The following is a 19,260-nucleotide window of genomic DNA, read 5'->3' as shown; positions in this document are numbered from 1 at the left end:
TTCTAGTCGAGCCACAGGAGCATACACTTCAGTAAAATCAATTCCCTCCTGTTGACTAAAGCCCTGGACAACGAGTCGAGCTTTGTTTCGCACAACAACTCCTCTGTCATCTCTTTTACACTTAAACACCCATTTTGTGTTGATCTTCCTGTGACCATCAGGCAAATCCACTAACTTCCACACTCCCAACTTTTCAAACTGACTCAACTCTTCTTGCATCGCATTGACCCAAGAATCTTCAGTAAGCGCCTCTTTGTAAGTTCGCGGTTCGATCTGCAAAATAAAACAACTTAATGAAAATTCAGTTTGTAAAGGTGCTACTGTAGAATAAAAACAAGTAAGCCCTTGGTCAATGTGACGTCTAGTGCGAACGCCTGATTGCAATTCTCCAATGATTAGCTCCTCTGGATGGTATGAAAGAGTTCTTGGCATCACTTCGCTTGGAACATCTACATCGCCTTCCAGATTAGTAACATTCTAATTTGCACCTTGTTCACTGATAGGATCTGTTTGACTTGAACTCTGAATACGCTCCCCCTCAGAATCTGAATCACCACGATAAAAAATCGGCATATTCTCAGATTCTTGATTATCATTCTGTTCCGTCTGATTATCATGAGCAACTTCATTTTGTTGGACATCATCATGTTCACCAGAATTGCTTGGACCTGCTTCATTATCATTCGAAGTTTGTCGTGGTCTTGTAGAATACTCAGCTGGGAACCGTTCTTGAGAAGACTCATACTCTCTCAGAATATCCAACTCATCAAAGAAATCTTCTTCTTCTTCTGGTTCTTCCATCACATCAAACGAATCCCACAAAGTGTCGTAATGATAACGCCATGAATCTCCAGGATTCTGCGGCGGCATTGTATTACCTTGACATTCAACATTTGGAGCTTCAATAATCCGCTTTTCACTTGGAACGAAAACACGTCGTAAAGGACTTGCATAACCAATGAATATTCCCTCAACACTCTTCGGACCAAACATTCCAAAAGGTTCTAAAACAGTACAGGGTGACCCGAACGGTTCAAGATACTTCAGATTAGGTTTGCGGTTATTGATCAACTCAAAGCACGTTTTGTTGAATTTTTTGACAGTGAGAACTCTGTTGAGCGTATAGCAAGCGGCTGCAACGGCTTCTGCCCAAAAATTTATCGGAAGCTTTGAATGAGCAAGCATTGTTCTAGCCGTTTCGATTAGTGTCCTGTTTTTGCGTTCTGCGACTCCATTCTGCTGCGGAGTATACAGAGCACTAAACTCATGCAATATACCTCTTTCATCACAAAATTCTTCCATCTTGCTGTTCTTGAATTCAGTACCATTATCACTTCTAATTCTTCTTATACGCCTTTGGTACAAATTTTCAATTTTCCTGAACAACGCCATCAAACTATCAAACGTTTCATCTTTCGACTTCAAGAATGATACCCACGAAAATCTGGAATAATCATTAGTAACCACAAGACAGTAGTAATCTCCTGTAATACTTTTGACATTCACTGGACCAAACAAATCCATGTGAAGTCTCTCCAGAGGTCTTGTAACTGAATTGACTTGCTTCTTAGGGTGTGACTTTTTCTTCTGTTTGCCTTTGATACAGCTAATGCACTCCCCTTCCAGATGAAAACCATTCACATGAACACCCAAAACTAAATCGTTATGCACCAGGTGAGTCATTTTTCGTAGGTGAATGTGACCCATTTTCCGGTGCCACAATTTTGATTCTTTTTTCGTTGCTCAGGACACAAAACAATGAGCCTGACCCGTGGTTGTAGTAGCTACGCTCATGTCCAACACGTACAGATCATTGACTCTTGGTGCCCTCATGATAATCCATTCTTCAGGAATAACAAATCCTGGCTTCAAGATCAAACATTCTTTGTTAGTGAAGTGAGTGGTATACATCCTGTCACAAATCTGCGAAATGCTCAGCAGATTATTCTCCAGCTCAGCAATGTAATTAACTCTTTCAAACGTCACAATCCCATTGGATAACATTCCTTCACCAATAATCCTACCACCTTGATTTCCTGCGAATCCTACATAACCTCTATTGAAATTCCTAACATCATACAGCAATGCAGTCTTCCCTGTCATGTGTCGAGAAGCTCCACTATCCACAATCCATCGCTAAACGGATCTTGGAAGTTCCTGCACATATCACAAATTGATTTAAAAATATATTTCAATAAAGATGCCGATTCATGCTTCACGATTATCAACAAGGAAGCTCTGGCAAGTCAGGTTTTTCAAATGAAGAAAATATCCACCCAAGCCTGACCAGCCTTGGGTGATACCGTGTTATCTTCAACTTTCCCATTTTGTTTCTTAGAATTTTTAGCCTGAAGTGGTGGAAAATTTGCATCATCCACAACTGGAACTGAATTCACCACCTTTTTCACTTGTGAAGTAGAAGTTTGTTTCTCTGTTTTAGGCTTCCAAATTTGTTGAGACGACGCAACCCGTTTGTAAAACTTATCATTTTTAGTTACCACATTTTTTACAGGTTCAGTTTTGATTTTAAGGTTTTCATTTTTCAAAACCTTTTTCTCTACAACCAATGGAGATTTTCCTTTCGCATCATCTTTCCTTCTCTGAGTCTTCACAACTTCAGTCTTAGGCTTCAAGTTGATACACTTTCATGCAATATGCCCAACTTGATTGCATTTAAAGCATGTTCGAGTGTCAACTACTCGACTTGTGCCTTCGGACTGAGGCTGTGAGGCCTTCTTCTCAAAGAACTTTTTGTTTGATTTTGAGAAAATCTTGGATTCTTCATCAGAAAGTGAACTTGAACTGTTCACAAACACTTTCTTCTCAACAAACCTTTTGCTTTGAACATTCTTTTTCTGATAAGTCTTACCACCCTGATAACCACCCTACCATTTGTTTCGATTGTTGTTATAAAAATGTGGTGGAACAACTGGTTTCTTGTAGTAAGCTTTATCTTTTTCAAAATTAATTTGTCTTTTTGTTTGATTTAAACTGTTCACTTATGACAGATCAACTTCAATCAATTTGAACACATTTGTCAGTTTAGCAACATTTACATTCTCAAGTGGAAACTCAGAATCCGAAAACAACTTATCCGAACCCAACATCTTGCACATGACAAGATTTGGTCCTTCACTTAAGTTGTTCTTGGACTTTTGTTTTGGAATGTACTTGTCCAAGAAACATTCATCTTCCTCGGTAGTGTCACTTTCAGATTTTAGAACATTCTCAACAACACTTTTTACAACATCAGTTTGGACACTATCTTCATCGGAAGATGAAGTGAACGTGACATCTATCGTGTCAGGAAGTTTCACCTCATTTTCATCATCATCATTAACCAACCCTGATTTTTTCTTTGAATAATTGTTCAAAACTGGTGATGGAACTTGATGATACCCCACCCCTGTTCCATCAGAGAATACATCTTCGCCTGCTTTGTTTTTCCCGATAGGTTTGGGAACAATGTGTTGCAAAACAAAGCTTGCGGAGTTGTAACTGGTTAATTTCAGATTGATGCGTTCATTTTCAATTTTAGCTTCTTCAAATTGAAGCTTCAACTTAGCAATCCCATCCAATTGCTTGTTGATTTGTTCTTCTTTGTGTCTAAGAATCACAGTTAAATGCTCATTTTCTTTTCTTGTTTTACCATTTCGTTCATCATAATCTTGAATTGTTTATTTTAACTTGTTAAAATTTTTTGAGAGTTGACAATTTTCATGAATTAGTTTCTCATTTTCTTTCCTAATTCTTTCTACTTCAATTTTATCATTGTCAATTTTCTCAGTCAACTTTTTAACTTGATCATTTGAAAATTTGAGCATTTTGTCACGATCAAGAATCTGATCTTCAACCTTTCTGACTCTTTTTGTCAGATCATTCACCTTCGTATCTTTGAGGTAATCTTATGTACTACAAACTTTGCAGTTTTTCATGCAATGTTTGCAATCACTGTCACCTTTGACCTTTTTACCTGTCTCACTTGATGACGCATTTGAACTGACATGGCTTCTAGACTCAAATACAGACTTAGAGTCTACCTCAAGTGCTTTAGCAGCCAGCACCTTGTCAGCCATCTTTCCAAGGTTTTCAGCGTTCAACTCCAGTGAAGTATCAATGACTCCTTCATCTATCTTCTTTTGCTTTTGCTCCTGCTCTTTTTCTTTCTCTTTCTCTTTCTCTTCACCACCTCCCCACCATTTTCTCTGTTGAGACTCTTCAAGTTAAGCAAATTCCGCAATCATAGCTTCAAGACTAAGAGTCTTTGGATCAATAGCAATGTTTCCTTCAAGATCAAGGTAACATTCTCTATCTGCATCCCATCTTTTTGCTCTCTTTGCTTCAGTGTGTACACGAGAAAGTCTTATCATTTTCCATTCAGCTCTTTGTCGTCTATCATTTGCTTTATTTGCTTCTGTTCTGGTGTCTCTGAACAGTTTGACTTCTTCTTTTGCAACAAACGCATAACCTACTGCGTCTTCCTCAGGTAGCAGCTCGCTCCAGTCAAAACCTTCATCGTCATGAATGATGGCAAGAGCTCTGGATTTTTCTTTGTCTTCAATCTGCTTCATCCTGGGGGGTTCAGCCTTGTTCTGATGATAAATTGCCTTCTCATAGTAATCTTCTCTGAACGGATTTTCAGAATCATCAGCATAAGCATTTCGGCACTCTCTTTTAAAATGACCTTTCTGTTTACACTTGAAACAGGTCACTTTTGATTTGTCAAAGCCTAACTTGGTAAAAGGTCCACCAATAGACTTCCTTCCTGTAATCTCCATGAAACGCTGTGCCCTTCGAACTGCACTGGCCATAAACCACCTTATGTCGATCAATTCCATCTCCTCAGGATCTATTTGATCGTAGTCTTCCTTTGTTAGGTTGGTGTTGCCTATCTTGCCAGCCACAAGGCTCTCATACGATTCAAGCACAGATGCTAAGAAAACCATCTGCTGCTTTGCAGATTCTTCGCTGAAATTTTGACCATTCTTCAAATCTACAGCGATGTTGCATTGAAATAGGTTCTTTGATGCAGATTGGCTTGAAGGTGTTGAAGAAGATCCACTGTGGAAACCACTATGAGGTGTTTCATGATTCACAGTATTTGAACTTTCTGCAGAAAACGCTGTTGTTGGAGATCCTGTCTTTGGTAGATTTCCTCTGTAGTACAGCTCCACGTTTTGCTGATGAGCTGTGTTGTTTACCTTAGATTTCTTTATCTCCAACTCATGGCTTTCTAGTCTCTTGATAAGCAGATCCACAATCAACACTTGTGGTGGCTTGATGGTGTTTTTCAACATTAAGGCAAAGTATTGCCAGTCTTGATCATTCGGCAACGAATCAAACAATTTGTCGACCAACTCCTCCTGAGTATAAGTGATTCCATGCCTAGCCAGCTCCATCTTCAGATGCCCAAATCTCTCGATCATTTTACAAACAGATTCATTCTTCATACAACCAAATAAATCAAACTCTTTACGCAACAATTTCTTTTTGTTTTTCACAATCTCAGCACTACCTACACACTTAACTTTCAACTTTTCCCAAAGATCTTTTGAATTCTCATATTCAATCAATGAAATTATACCATCTCTGACTGACTGATGAATCAACGCTATGCATTTTTGTTCAGCTACATATCTTTCAACATCATCAGTATCTGTCAAACTTTCACCAACATGTTCTCCTAAAGTATAACCATTCTTTAAACTTTTCCAGCTTGGAAATGCAAATGCTTTAAGCCACTCCTCAAATCTTGTAGCCCACCAATTATAATCTTCGATCGCCATCAGTTTAGGAGGCTTGTTGTATGTACCATAGGCACTTTCCACGCTCATTGCATCAGAAAGAATCTTCTTCGCATTCGGGGTTGGTGTAGTTTCATTCGTGTTGTTCGTAGTGCCGTCTCCCGAACCACTGGAATAAGCAAACACATCACAAAATGGATTCATGAACAGATCATCCATTTTCAAGTACCTGAAACGATCAACAAACACTTAGAAAATTTTGGTTTTGAAAAACAACAATTTTCAAGCGGAATAAGCTGAAGCGAAATCAGCTTTTCAAGCTAAGTACAACTTCAAGTGAAATCAGCTATTCAAGCGGAATAGCTATTCAAGCGAAATAAGACACAAGTTTCAAGCGAAATCTGATTCAAGCGGAATCAGATTATATCTTTCAAGCGAAATATGAATTTTCAAACGGAATCTGTTATTTCGCTTGAAATGACCATTGTTTTTCAAGCGGAATATGTTGTTTCGAGCGAAATACCTTGTTTACTCGTTCAAGCGGAATGTGGTTTTTGGGCCATTTTTACCAGTTTTAATTCGAATTTTGTTCTGATTCTTTGTAGGGTTTGTTAAAACTATGTTTTACGTGACATATGTAAAAATTAGGCCATTTCAACCGTTAAAACATGTTCAAATCAGAAAAGAAGGTGTAGAAGTGAGAGAATCCGGTAGAATCAAGCTGAATTGGTATGAACTCCTCGTCCTGAGCTCTGATACCACTTGTTGGACCGGTTTCGTGACACTAAACAGTCAAGTTGAGTAGTTCATCATCATTTACAAAGGCGGAATCAATGCAAACAATGTCAAACAGCTTGTTTCCTTTCAATCTTTTACTTTACAGATTAATCATGAGCTTTTATACAGTCAAATAACACACGGACAGCACCTCGGCTCAGAAACACTCACCAGATTCCGCTCCAACTGAACACAGCACACACATATATATAGACAGACTGATTTCGCTTGAAACAGGTTCAAGCGAAATAACATGATTTCGCTCCAAACACTTCAAGCGGAATCACCAAGTGGCGGTTAAGCGGAATAACATACTAACTGATTTCGCTTGAAATGATGTCATTTCAAGCGGAAATAACACTAAAAACCACTTTTTCAATTCTAAACCCTAATCTATCCTATCTAGACATAAGACTCGATTAAGACGTAGTTAACAGACACTAGATGCACCAACAGTATGTTTAACTTATGATCATGTTCCGGATTGTTCGTTACAGTATAATTCGGCATACTTTCGCAGTTTGTCAAAATTAGTCCCTGTAAGCGAATAAACTTGATTTCGGCATACCAAACCCTCCAAAACTTATTTCTAAGGTATGTAAAGGTTATTTAAGGTATGTAAGCCCATGTCACTATTCCAGAGTGTTTGTTGCATTAAACTAACTGCGTTTACGCACCAGTTCGCGTATAACTTCCCAGAAAGCGATTTACAGCTCGAAATCGAACAAGAATTGATATGTGCAAATGATACACATATTTATACAAATCCTAAGTATGAAATAAAATATTTCATTGATTTGGTAATTGTTTGATGGCCGTGGAGGCACAGGTGTCAAAATGGATCCAAATAAACATCAATATCATTACCAGGTTGTTTCGGACCCTGAATCAACAACGACATCCTTATGTATTTTTTTCATGCATAACCACGGTGGAAGGTTGTAGATCCAAAGAAGAACCGACCGTGTACTGTGGCGACTGCTCATGTTTCTGAAAGGGTTGATCCCGTCCGAGCTAAGTCCAAACCATATGTTTCTAATCTCATTGCCAAATTCTGGGTACTTAATATTAATAGTTCTCCATTGGGGTGATCTGCCACATGTCTTAATTTTCCTTTATTTATACGGTCATCTGAATGCCAACATAACAATTTTGCTTCCTTTTTGTTTGCAAATAACCGTTTTAGTCTCGATATAATCGGGAGATACCATAACATTTTAGCCGGTGGTCCATTTTTCATCACATCATCGTCAACTTCATCTGTTTCGCTTTTACGCTTATACCTAGATGTGTTACACTTATAACATTTATGATGATTTTTGAACTCGTTTCAACATAACATACAATCATTTGGACATGTATGTATTCTTTCAACTTCTAATCCCATTGGGCACATCATTTTTTTTTTTTTTTGCTTGGTATGACGAAAGTGGTAACTCGTTACCTTCCGGAAGCATGTCATTTAATAGCACTAATAGATCTGTGAAACTCTTATCACTCCATCCATGTGTTGACTTTAAGATAGACAACCTTAAAAGCGCACGAAGTTTTGAATATTTATTGCAACCCTCATATAATGGTTTTAACTCATCTTTAAGTAATTTCCTTAATTTTTCTTGCCCATTATCACCATTATTAGTCTCTAAATCATTATACATTTCATCGAAGTTGTCATTGTCTTCATTTAAAGTGTCATTTTCGTGATCAGTATCTTGTTCGTTGTTATATGTTTGATCATTGTCTTCATTGAATGATGATGTGCCACAATTTGAAAGCGATTCCTCATGCTTTGACCAACAAGTACATCCAGGCATAAAACCATCTCAACAAATGAAACTTTATGTCTTTAATATCATGTTTCTAGAAATTTTGACACGATGCACAAGGACAAAAAATGAGCTGATCTTTAGCATTCACCCGAACCCGATGAGCTTCAGTGGCCTTAAGAAAACTTTGAACACCCATTATATATTTTGCACTAACAGGACTTTGTTTGTACATTCAATCGTCATGATCCATCTGAAATCAAAATTTACAAATAAATCGAGTAGCCAATTTTTGTTTCAACTACTTTTAGTTTTAATTTTTTATTAAGTTAGCAGTGACTAAATGATTTTAGTTCGAAAATTAAAATTTCAGTTGGAGCTACTTTTTAAAACATGTGTTCGTCCAAAATATAAAAACAAACACATATATACAAATAAAGAACTAATAGAAACAAAAGTCTATATATGTTTCCACCAAAAACTAATAAATAACTTGCATATTTTTTGATTTTAGGAATTGTCTATGAAATTTGAAAATTTACCATTCTAACCCACTTTTCATTTAAAGGCTATCTGCATTAATCTATTAAGATAAATATTTTATTTTTTACTCGATTTATATAAAAAGTTAAAAGTTACTTTTCTATAAATGTTTCTTGATTAGTTATATAAATTTATATAAGCTTTCAGTGAATTTGTTTTAAAACCCATACTCGGTTTCATACCCGTCCTGGATGTTTCGGGTTTCGGGTATACCCACCGGGCTTCGATAATTTTGTCATCCCTAACTTCAACACACTTTGTTCATATATATAAAACAAAGTTTGATGTTAAAGCATAGTTAAACACAAAAAAAAAAAAGTTAGATTATAGCAATTAAAAGCAAGTAAAAATATATCACTATGATTCTACAATTAAATAGGACATACAATTATTGTTTCCTAATAACATAAGACATAACTTGGCCATAAAGTTAGTCTCAAATACTAGGCCCAATATAATAATTTGGGCTTACAGCCGTATTATCTAATTCAAGAACGACCTCGAATCATTCATTATTCATATTACTTGGGCAAAGCATTAGCTTTTTCACGCATGTAGTAGTTTTTACCAAGGATGTCTTTGGTTAAACAAGATTAAAAAATAATAATCCAATATTGTTTAGAAAGGTAGAAATAAGTTGGAACTGAAATTGAAAAGTATTTTAAAATAAAAAAAAAGGTAAGAGAAAATTACTAACCTTGTAACTCTTGAAGGTTATCAATGGTGGGTTAAAAGAATGTAGAATTTTGATGAAGATGATTGTTAAACCTGAGGTCATTTAGACAAGTGAATCAAGAACACACAACTCCAATTAATACTCTTGCTTAGAGCCTTTCATCAAACAAAATAAACATTATAGCACCAAAAGGAAACGAAGTAAATTACACTTTTCATCCTTTATGTTTGTACCAGATTGCAACGGATAGCCTTTAACTTCAATAATTACAGTCACTATTCTTTATTTGCAAAACCCGTTACATTCTGCGTCCTTTAGCTAACCAGGTTAAAATTTTCAGTCAAGTTTATTTACATAAGGGTATTCTGGTCAATTCATTCTTTTATTTAAATGTTTAATAAATAAAACAAGAAAATAATCATATACACTTCATCTTCCCCAATTTCCTAACCCTAAAACCCTAATCACCACCACCTCAATCTGCCACCACCACCTCAAATCTCGTCACCACCACCACTCCGGCCAATCAGATTATTTTTTAATTGAATTGAAAGAAATTAGTCAAATTCACCCGCCACCACCTCAAATCTCTCTGATTATTTTTTTCTATAGAGAAATCAATCAAGTAACTAATAAATAATTAAATTATATAAATGAGATGAAGAAGCATCGGTTCACAGTTCCAGAAGCATCTCTCCACATATATCAACCAATGTAACCTCCAAATCATCTCAACGAGTAACCAATCGTAGTCCACAAGATTCACCAATCACCATTCAGTTAACAGTTAACACGACACGAAAGCCTCACCACCGTTGTCGGAGATTATAACAACTATAATCGCAAAACAATGGGCGCTGCATGTGCTATTAAGAAAGGCACCACCGGCGTTGCAGCTTCAATTCTGTTTAACAAGCTACTAAATCATGTTCGATATGTTCCGACACTTCCTTGCGTCATACGTTGCTTCAACGTTGATGTGAACGGTGCCCGGAGTGGTGGTGGTGACGAGATTTGAGGTGGTGGCAGCAGAATGAGTTGGTGGTGGCAAGATGTGGTGGTTAGGGTTTTAGGGTTAATCAATTAGGGAAGATGAAGTGTATATGATTATATTTTTGTTTTATTTATTAAACATTTAAATAAAAAAATGAATTGACCAGGATAGCCTTAAGTAAAGAAACTTAACTGAAAATTTTAATCTGGTTAGTGCTAAAGGACGTAGAGTGTAACGGGTTTTGCAAATAAAGGATCGTGACTGTAATCATTGAAGTTAAAGGCTATCCGTTGCCATCCGGTACAAACATAAAGGACGAAAAGTGTAATTTACCCTTTTTTCTTTTTCAAAACTCAACCTTGCATATTCATAAACCTAAGATACTATCCTAATTAATTACAAACTTACTACAACTAGGACTCTAAAATAAAAAGTGACTTACACCAATTTGAAATATGGCTTTTTATCTCTATCCATATCATACTTCAAAAACTCAAATAATATCTCCATCCGTATCATACTTAATACTTAAAACAGTTATGCTATTATTTGTCGCGGTTCTCATATATTAAGTCAAGTCACGGTTTTTAATTATATTTTAAATCGGGGTTTGTAAACACCGTCTAAAGCTACGTAAGCATATTTTAAGTCGGGGTTCGTATCAAAAGACGCGAATTTATTAGTGTTAAAGGGTATTTTGTTAGGATCCTGATGGGTTGAGATTGTATGTGTATTTTTAGACGGGGTTATGTGCATTACCGCGTCTAAAAACAAGGTTGAACCCCGTCTAATGCTTGAAACGCCCTTAATTCATACATTCGAATATAAAAATAATGACATACTAATTTTAACAAAAAATGGGTATGACCCGTTCGTACTATAAGTGATTCCCTGCTTTTAACAATCATCATTCCAACTAAATTCTACGACACGTTCCAAAAGACATAAAAATTGTAACCATTACATCATAATAAAAAAAAAATCCATTAATCAAAAGACACTATCACCCTTTAGAACTTGACGAGCGGAAGCAATTAAACGGCGCGATGTGTGTTCGTTCCTCCGGTCCAAGATTTGCTCCAAAGGACTATTTACCTACAACATTCGTAACAAGTCAACTAGATATGCAAAACAATAATCTAACATATTCATTCTTTTATTTCAACCATTATCATTCTTTTGCTTTTAATCATACATACTTTTCCATCTAACGGGTCTTTATGATCAAACCAAGTTCACACACTAAGACTTAATCTAAGACCCGTCTAACTTTATAACATTCTCCATCAATTCGACCTGTTCACACGGTTCGACTACATGACATTCCAACATACATTCTATTAGTACGACCCGTTCATACGGTTAAGACTTAATCTAAGACCCGTCTAACTTTATAACATTCTCCATCAATTCGACCCGTTCACACGGTTCGACTACATGACATTCCAACATACATTCCATTAGTACGACTCGTTCATACGGTTCGACTACATAACATTCCAACATACATTCCATTAGTACGACTCTTTCATACGGTTCGACTACATAACATTCCAACATACATCAATATCACAAAACAACATCAATGCACAATCAAACTTTAATACCTATATTTCCTACTAGTTGAGTAAGTATTAAACTTACCTTTGCCTTGTCTTATTTGTGTCCCGGTTGACTCGAGCCGCCTTCTTTATTTCCTACAATTCCAAACCAACATTCTTAAATGATCATTTCTTAATTTATATCATTCTTATTCATCCATTTCATATACTACACATTCTTGCAAAGCATTATGTATGCATAACTATTTCATCACTATTTAGACATTTCATCGAACACATCGCGTGCGTACAAGATTTCCAGCCATGGGTGCAAGCAATTAAAGCATACTTTTTCCCAGTTTATATCAAGAACCATTATAACCAACAAAATCACTTTACCATTGCACCTATATCATGATTAATTATCAAAATCTACCATTTATGATACTATACATTAACCTAAACTAAGTTCTTGACAAATTTCAAGTTCCATCATCATATCATCATGTTCATTCAAATGGGTTTTACCCCAAATCATCATTATAGACAATTTCAAGCATAATTTCAACTCCCATTTGCTAATACATCTAGCATTCATATCCAATTTCATATAAAATCAAAGAATACTCATAACCCATTTCATATACTAACACTAAAACACAAGATTTAACTTACTTGGTATCAATAACACTTAAGAGATCAACATTCCTAACTCATGCACATGAAATCCAGCCTTAAACCTCTTCAATTTGATGGATTTGTAGCATTTTTGAGTGAAGGGTTTCTCCCCTGCTCTGTTTCTCGATCGCACACACTCACTCTCAAAAACACCGACCAAATTTTTTTGTTAGGTGTTTAATTATCACATTTTCACTTCCACCCCTCATTCTTTTAGAACATGCCATCTTCCTCATATTTCCATACTAACCTACTTAACTTTCATGTATACATAAGATTTTGATTTACCAAAATTTATAAAACTTTGAAAATGGTAAAAAAAAATCTATATTTACCATTTCTTATCATCAAAACATTACAACTAAAATTTTATATTATGACATACGAAATTTGGGGTGTTACAAGACTACCCTCATTAAAGAAGGTTTCATCCCCGAAACCTGAATACATACCTTCTGACAGGTCTACCCGTATCCATTCGTAATTACATACTTCGAACTTCGATAACGTGCTTTCATTCGATCATCCATCATGATGAATCTGTCATTACTACTTTAAAACTTGTCTAATACACATGGTAAATCAACCTTGCATAATTCAATGCTATCCTATTACATTATTCCATGATCATCATTTATTTGTTCAAGCTGATTTCTTAAAAAGTTATCTATCAAATTAATCATTCTTGCGTACCTCTATCATTTACTTAGGGAAAATAATTATCATAATATTCATACTTGTTCATTCCTAGACATTCACATAATATCATAAGTCATACATCATTTTGTCAGTTGCTAACTATTTTGCCTCTACATACATTCCATTCTTCCTGGGCCAATATCGAACAAAATTTCTTTCATGGCGCTTGCTTAATAATTCCTTTCATACTTTTCTTGAGATACCTACATGTGATCTCTACCCGAGACCAATATTTCTTTCATTGATAATTTATTATATTTGTATGGTTAGCCACAATTCAATACATAAATTTATACATTCTCGCATATATATATATTATCTTGCTTCAACCTCCTACCATTTGTTCTTTGGTTTCTCCATCCAAAACTTGCCACGCGGCAAGGTTTTTTTTTTCATTTATCTATCTTTTATCAAAATGTCGGTACGGTCCTGTTCGGTCTCGGTGGTACATGAAGAACTAAAAACATTATAAATGTATGTTAATTTTAAAATCTCTAACTCTATCTCGATAACTATTTAATAGAACTAGTTATAAAAACTATCGCCGCGTTGCGGCGAACTTCTTTTGTTATTTAGTCTGTGTTTATATGTGTTTGAAATCACTACGAGCGCGTTACACACGCAACCGCTGACCAGAATAAAAAAATATAGAAAAAAACACTAAAAATAACCGAAAGAAAATCAACTAAAAAGTTGTATGGTAATGATGTTGTTCGGTAGAAACCCGTAGTCAGAGATGAACAAATAGTAATGGGTACCGGTACCTAATTTCCTGAACCGAAAGATCCTAAGTACCAGTTCGGTACTGACATTTGGCGTTCCTGGTACCGGTTCGCTACCGGTTTTTACCTTCATATACCGATACCGTAATCGGGGTGTCAGTTGGCACCGAGCTCATCCCTACCCCTGAAACTAAAAAAAATGTTGTACGATACCGTTGTTGTTCGTACGGTACCCGTGATCAGGGATGAGCAAATGGTACTTGGTAGCAATGCCAAATTTCTCGAACTAAAAGACTATCAAACTCAATCCGGTACCAACTTTTGGTGTTTTATGTACTATGGCTGGTGACAAGTCGAATGGAGTAGACAGTCGTTCAAGTTCAATTCATACAGCTAACCTGGCTATTGTTATCAGTCTGTATTAGTAGTTTGGACATGAATAAGAATTCTTTTTTAAACCTTTGATGGACGTGTAGTGATGAAAAGTATTGTGTTCAATATATTTTGATTAAAGATTCCTGGTTGATTCCAAATCCTTACATTTTAGTAATGATAAATTCTGATTTTTGATAAATTTTTTTTTTTTTTTTTTTGTAAATTTACAGTTCATTATTGATTCGATCTCATGGGATATATGGGGAGAAGCTGTAGAAAGAGATGCAGAAGATAAAAGAGAGATTTGGAGCTGCCGTGTCTCCTGTCACCAGCACGTGCTCGCCTCCCACCCATCAAAGATGTAGAAATTGTCGGTTTAGTCAACTAATTAAGTGCCTGAGTGAAGTGGTCCTTCGTTCTGTGAAGAATCGAGGGTTCAGAGGTGGTGGTAAGGTTCCGCGAGCAGTCGTGGAATGCCGAGTTACGAGCGATTTGTATCAGGGGTTTTCGGATCTCAGGGTTTTGTTTTGTTTGATTAATTTGTTTGTGCGGCGGTGGCTCCGGAGACGGTGGTTTCTCCGTCTAATGTGATGGCTTCATATCAGGGGAGGTAGTCTTCCTTATTTGACTTAATTTTAGTGGTAGAGGCTTTAATACTAACCTGGTTGTGTTTCCACAGATAATGGCAGTCGGAGTTGATCTTCAGCCGGCGGCTTTATTCCGACGAGTAGTAGCAACGTACATGGTGGTTTCGCAGCGACTGTAACGACGTGGGGCAGAATTGATGGCGATTTTGGGGTACCGTCTCCTTTTAGCTGATGCTATGTCCACGATTGTTGTTCATTACAAATTGAGAAGAAGATATTTTTTGGAATGTTCAGAAGGTGTTGTATAAGTACTTTTGTTTATTTTTTGCCATTTGACCAAGACCATCTTTTGCCCAGTCACTTCTCTAACTGTAAAGACAAACATAAAGATTATGTGAGCATATGAGAATCAAATCTTTAGTAATATATTATGTCTATTATAGCTTCTTTTTAGCTTTTAGTTGTTTAAATATACAAGAGTTATGATAATGAGCATTTTTGTTCTCTTCATGTTTCAGGTTTATATAATTGGAGGAGACGATACTCAAACAGGAGCAGCGGTTATTTATCAAGTAATTAAATGATAAATCTTTTCCCTTTCCTATGTAAACTCAGGAATTTTATGGAACTTAACGAGCATTTGTTAAATTGGGAATCACTCTGCAAAGGCAAGATATTGTATTACAATAACATTGTATTTGTGCAGGAAATGAGAAGGCGTGGGCTTAAGGCTGTAGTTGTTGGGATTCCTAAGACAATTGATAATGACATTCTGGTACTCGCATTCCTACAAATGGTATTTTTCTGAATTAGGTGTATTTCATCTTGGCCATGCGTTAAACACGTGTGAACTTAACATTATCATAATTACGTTGGTTATTTGGCTCACGCGTTATGTTATTCACCATTCATTACCTTTCTTAAATGCTTTTCTGTTTCCTTTTCAAATAATAAAGGTGGCTATTTCGACCTACCTGCCTGAAATTTTGGGTCGACTTGGGTTTTATCTTATCCTGAACCGTTCAAATGGTAGAAATAAAAAGATATCGAGTCTTAACGGGTCAAAAGATTTCCTATGTGTTATTATTTATTGGTATAGTTTTTCAAGAAAACATTATTTAGAAAAAAAAAAGTGTTGATGGATCAATCCTAATAGACCCATCACCATTTTTTCCACCTATACTAGAGCCATTTGGGTGGCATACTTGACAGGTCGGACCTTTAGGTGAGGTGGTAACAAGTTCATGTGTTGGGTTACGTTGACCCACCAATACTTCTATTGTCTATTTTTTTCATTTTGTAGATTATTAAGACGTTACAAACTTTCTAAAAGTAATGATCCCCTTTTTACATAAATTAATTTAGGAGGTTTTTAGCACTAGAGTATGCTTTGTGTTATGTATTCTGTTGACATTTTTAACTTTATCCTTTTGGCCCTTTCAATCGAATTCAACTATTGTTATTGTTAAGAATTATTAGTGTGTTAAATTGGTAAAAGATATTGTGTTACTTCAGCAGCTATAATCAATAACAAAACCTAAAAGATTTGGAGATACATAAGCTGGAATAATATGAAATTTTGGGAGGGGTTGTAGCCGGTGCGCAGGGGATGGATGGTGAATGAAAGGTATTGTTACTTCATTATGTGTCGGGTTGGGTTTTTTGTAAGGCCTTTGAGAACCCGGGTCTGGTCTGATAGAGGCGGTCGGTGCACATATTGGTTTTCTTAATACCCGGTTCTGGGTATGGAACCGGGTTTGGGTATGATTGAGTATTAAGAAATCAGGTATCGGGAGAAATTGTTTCGGGTATGGGTATGATCAGGTTTCGGAACTGGGTATTAATAGCCGGTTTAAAAGACAAGCATGCAGTTCTAAATTGTCAAAGCATTTGAACAAATCTCTTAAAAGAATGAACAAGTAAGGTTTGTTGTTATGTGTTTGTATCTCTACACCTTTGAGATGATGTTGGAAATTGACGGTGAACTATTTCAGGCTATAAATGATACTCGAAGGAGGTTTGAAGTGGAAAAACAGGAATGCATAAGTCTTAGGACGGAAGCTCGAAGGAGGTTTGAAGTGGAAAAACAGGAATGCATAAATCCTAGGACGGAAAAAGGTTAGATGTTTATTATATGATTATATCTAGGCCATGTATTCCAAAAATATCAAGGTTTGCGTGGGGTTTTGTAACACGGATAATCATTCTGGTTGGCCTGATTATTTATACTTATAGAGTATGAATGTACGGTTGAAACTGATGCCATATTGACAGATTTATGATATACAAGAATGCATAGCAGATGCATTCTTGATATTTTTGAATGTTCTCACCCTTTTAAGTGTAGAAAAATGAAAACAAAGATAACCAATTGGAATCAGCAGATGCATCCTTTAGTATACAAGCATGCAGATTGTTGTTTATTGTGATGGTAAGTTTGCATTGAAGGTGTAACAATGTTCTTTAGACGTTTCAATTTTTTAGATGTTTTGATCTACGACTTGATGTATTTTTTTCGCTAGATCATGTTATGTTGTCAAACCAAGAATGAATTGTTTTGGGGCGCCGAAACGCGCACGGGGTATAGAACTAGTTTTAACCTAAATTAACAAGTTGTGACCCATTACCCTGCCCACCAAATTTTATACTTATACAGTCTGATAATGTTGTCCAGTAGGCCTAATGTCGGCTTCATCTTCTGGGTTGGGCCCAATGGAACCTAGATTAACTTGCAAAACAAATGGCCCATCACCATTCTTGTATTTTGGCACCCTCCCTTCCCTTAGCATATAACTCTGGATCTTATTTTCATATCAGATCATCAAGAACTCTTCTAATATTTTCAATTTCCCATTTTATTCTAAAATTTCTAGTGTTACAAATAACATATATCAACTGTACAGATGAATATTTACAAGGAACTTATCAAGGTGGGTTAGCATTAGAATTGACGATAGACACAAATGAAACATCTAAGTTAAAGCAGCAATAAGTTCTCATTATTTCATTATATATCTTTTTCTTTTATTGTTTTTGTTTGATTCTTTTTATATATATGATTTCGTACATGTCTGTACTTTAACCTATGAAATTAATGATTTTTAGATACACTATGTACATAATTAATTTTTGGTGAGTTTAATAACAATGTTGAGACAAATACAATGCTTAATAAAATATAGATCTAATCAATGTGGTCAGATTTGGTTTTTGTCGACAAAGTGGAGACGGTTGGATTAGCAAGTGAGGTCACCGAAGTCTTGGGCTTGACCTTTTTCTCTAACTCGACTCTCAATACTTCCATTCACTGAAGGGGGTTCACCGACATCTGTCATTCCTAATCGGAATATGTAAGGTGTCACACCCCCAAAATCCACCCGCGGAGTACCACCGCTTGGGAGCGTGACTGACCAGGATCAAGCCATCAATCATATCAAACATAGCATTTAATAATAAAAGTAATCAATGTAAATCATCATGACATGATTGATGTTTCAAAACCAACATCGTTTAAATAGCGGAAGCATAGTATGTAATCTCAAAATAGTTATAGGTTCAGATAAAGTTCATGATCCAGATCCCACAACGACCTGCTCCTCCCTGTGCAAGCTCCATAATGTACCTAAGGTCCTGCAAGGCATGCAGCAAATAATCAACAAACTAGTTGAGCGAGTTCACAGAAAGTAAGTTCATGACATAGTGCATAAGTATAACTAGTGGGGGCTTCCCATACTAGTGTGTACTAAAGGTGGGGGCTTCCCAAACCTTGTGTTCATATTACTGGTTGGGGCTTCCCATGTTTATCCTGGCTAATGAGGGCTTCTCATTAACGGTACTTACTAGACTAACTTCCGACCATGTGTTCTTCTTTACCGAGAACAGGAAAACGTACAGGGTCACGTAGGCTTTACGTGACGTGCCCTTCCCCGAGGACAGTGGTACGCGTGGGGGCTACGTAGGCTTTACGCAGCGTGGCCTTCCGACCTGGAAGCCAGTGGATGGTATTGGGTTACGTAGGCTTTACGTAACGTGTCCTCCCGACCCGGGAGACAAATGGCAAATACTGGGTTACGTAGGCTTTACGTAACGTGTCCTGACTAACCTGAGGACGATGGTCTATAGTCTAGAGAATGCGTAAGTACGGGTAACTCTTTCAAT

General features: G+C 36.4%; 1 protein-coding gene and 1 long non-coding RNA gene across 9 annotated transcripts; one reads left to right on the top strand and one right to left on the bottom strand.

Annotated features, from left to right (window-relative positions):
• Nucleotides 1–11,325: 11,325 nt before the first annotated feature.
• Nucleotides 11,326–15,295, bottom strand: LOC110877925. The gene is made up of 3 exons (XR_002557411.2): nt 15,177–15,295; nt 12,145–12,197; nt 11,326–11,595 (listed from the first exon to the last, which is right to left on the bottom strand). It is a non-coding gene; the product is annotated as an uncharacterized LOC110877925 (long non-coding RNA).
• On the top strand, nt 14,505–17,525 carry LOC110877924 (ATP-dependent 6-phosphofructokinase 2-like). 8 transcript variants are annotated; one of them, XR_002557410.2, is made up of 5 exons: nt 14,505–15,125; nt 15,195–15,399; nt 15,621–15,674; nt 15,809–15,898; nt 17,097–17,525. XR_002557410.2 is itself a non-coding variant. In XM_035977381.1 (4 exons), exons 1-4 carry the CDS (start codon nt 15,389–15,391, stop codon nt 17,223–17,225), a joined length of 360 nt encoding a protein of 119 aa, XP_035833274.1. In that variant the 5' UTR covers nt 15,370–15,388; the 3' UTR covers nt 17,226–17,525. The 8 variants fall into 8 exon arrangements, 2 of the variants coding, with proteins under 2 accessions (XP_035833274.1, XP_035833273.1); XR_002557409.2 differs by having other exon boundaries at nt 15,809–17,021; XR_004866651.1 differs by having other exon boundaries at nt 14,506–15,125; nt 15,195–15,496; nt 15,809–17,021.
• Nucleotides 17,526–19,260: the final 1,735 nt, after the last annotated feature.

Source organism: Helianthus annuus, chromosome 9, assembly GCF_002127325.2.
Source record: "Helianthus annuus cultivar XRQ/B chromosome 9, HanXRQr2.0-SUNRISE, whole genome shotgun sequence".
NCBI classification, from domain to species: Eukaryota; Viridiplantae; Streptophyta; class Magnoliopsida; order Asterales; family Asteraceae; genus Helianthus; species Helianthus annuus.
This window is presented reverse-complemented; position numbering and strand designations above follow the sequence as displayed.

Bases quoted from the DNA above. Each gene is read 5' to 3' on its own strand.
- LOC110877924 (XM_035977380.1), top strand. From the start codon at position 15,389: ATGTTCAGAAGGTGTTGTATAAGTACTTTTGTTTATTTTTTGCCATTT. The intron at 15,497-15,620 runs GTGAGCATATGA...TTCATGTTTCAG, and splicing joins AAGACAAACATAAAGATTAT to GTTTATATAATTGGAGGAGA. The intron at 15,675-15,808 runs GTAATTAAATGA...GTATTTGTGCAG, and splicing joins GAGCAGCGGTTATTTATCAA to GAAATGAGAAGGCGTGGGCT.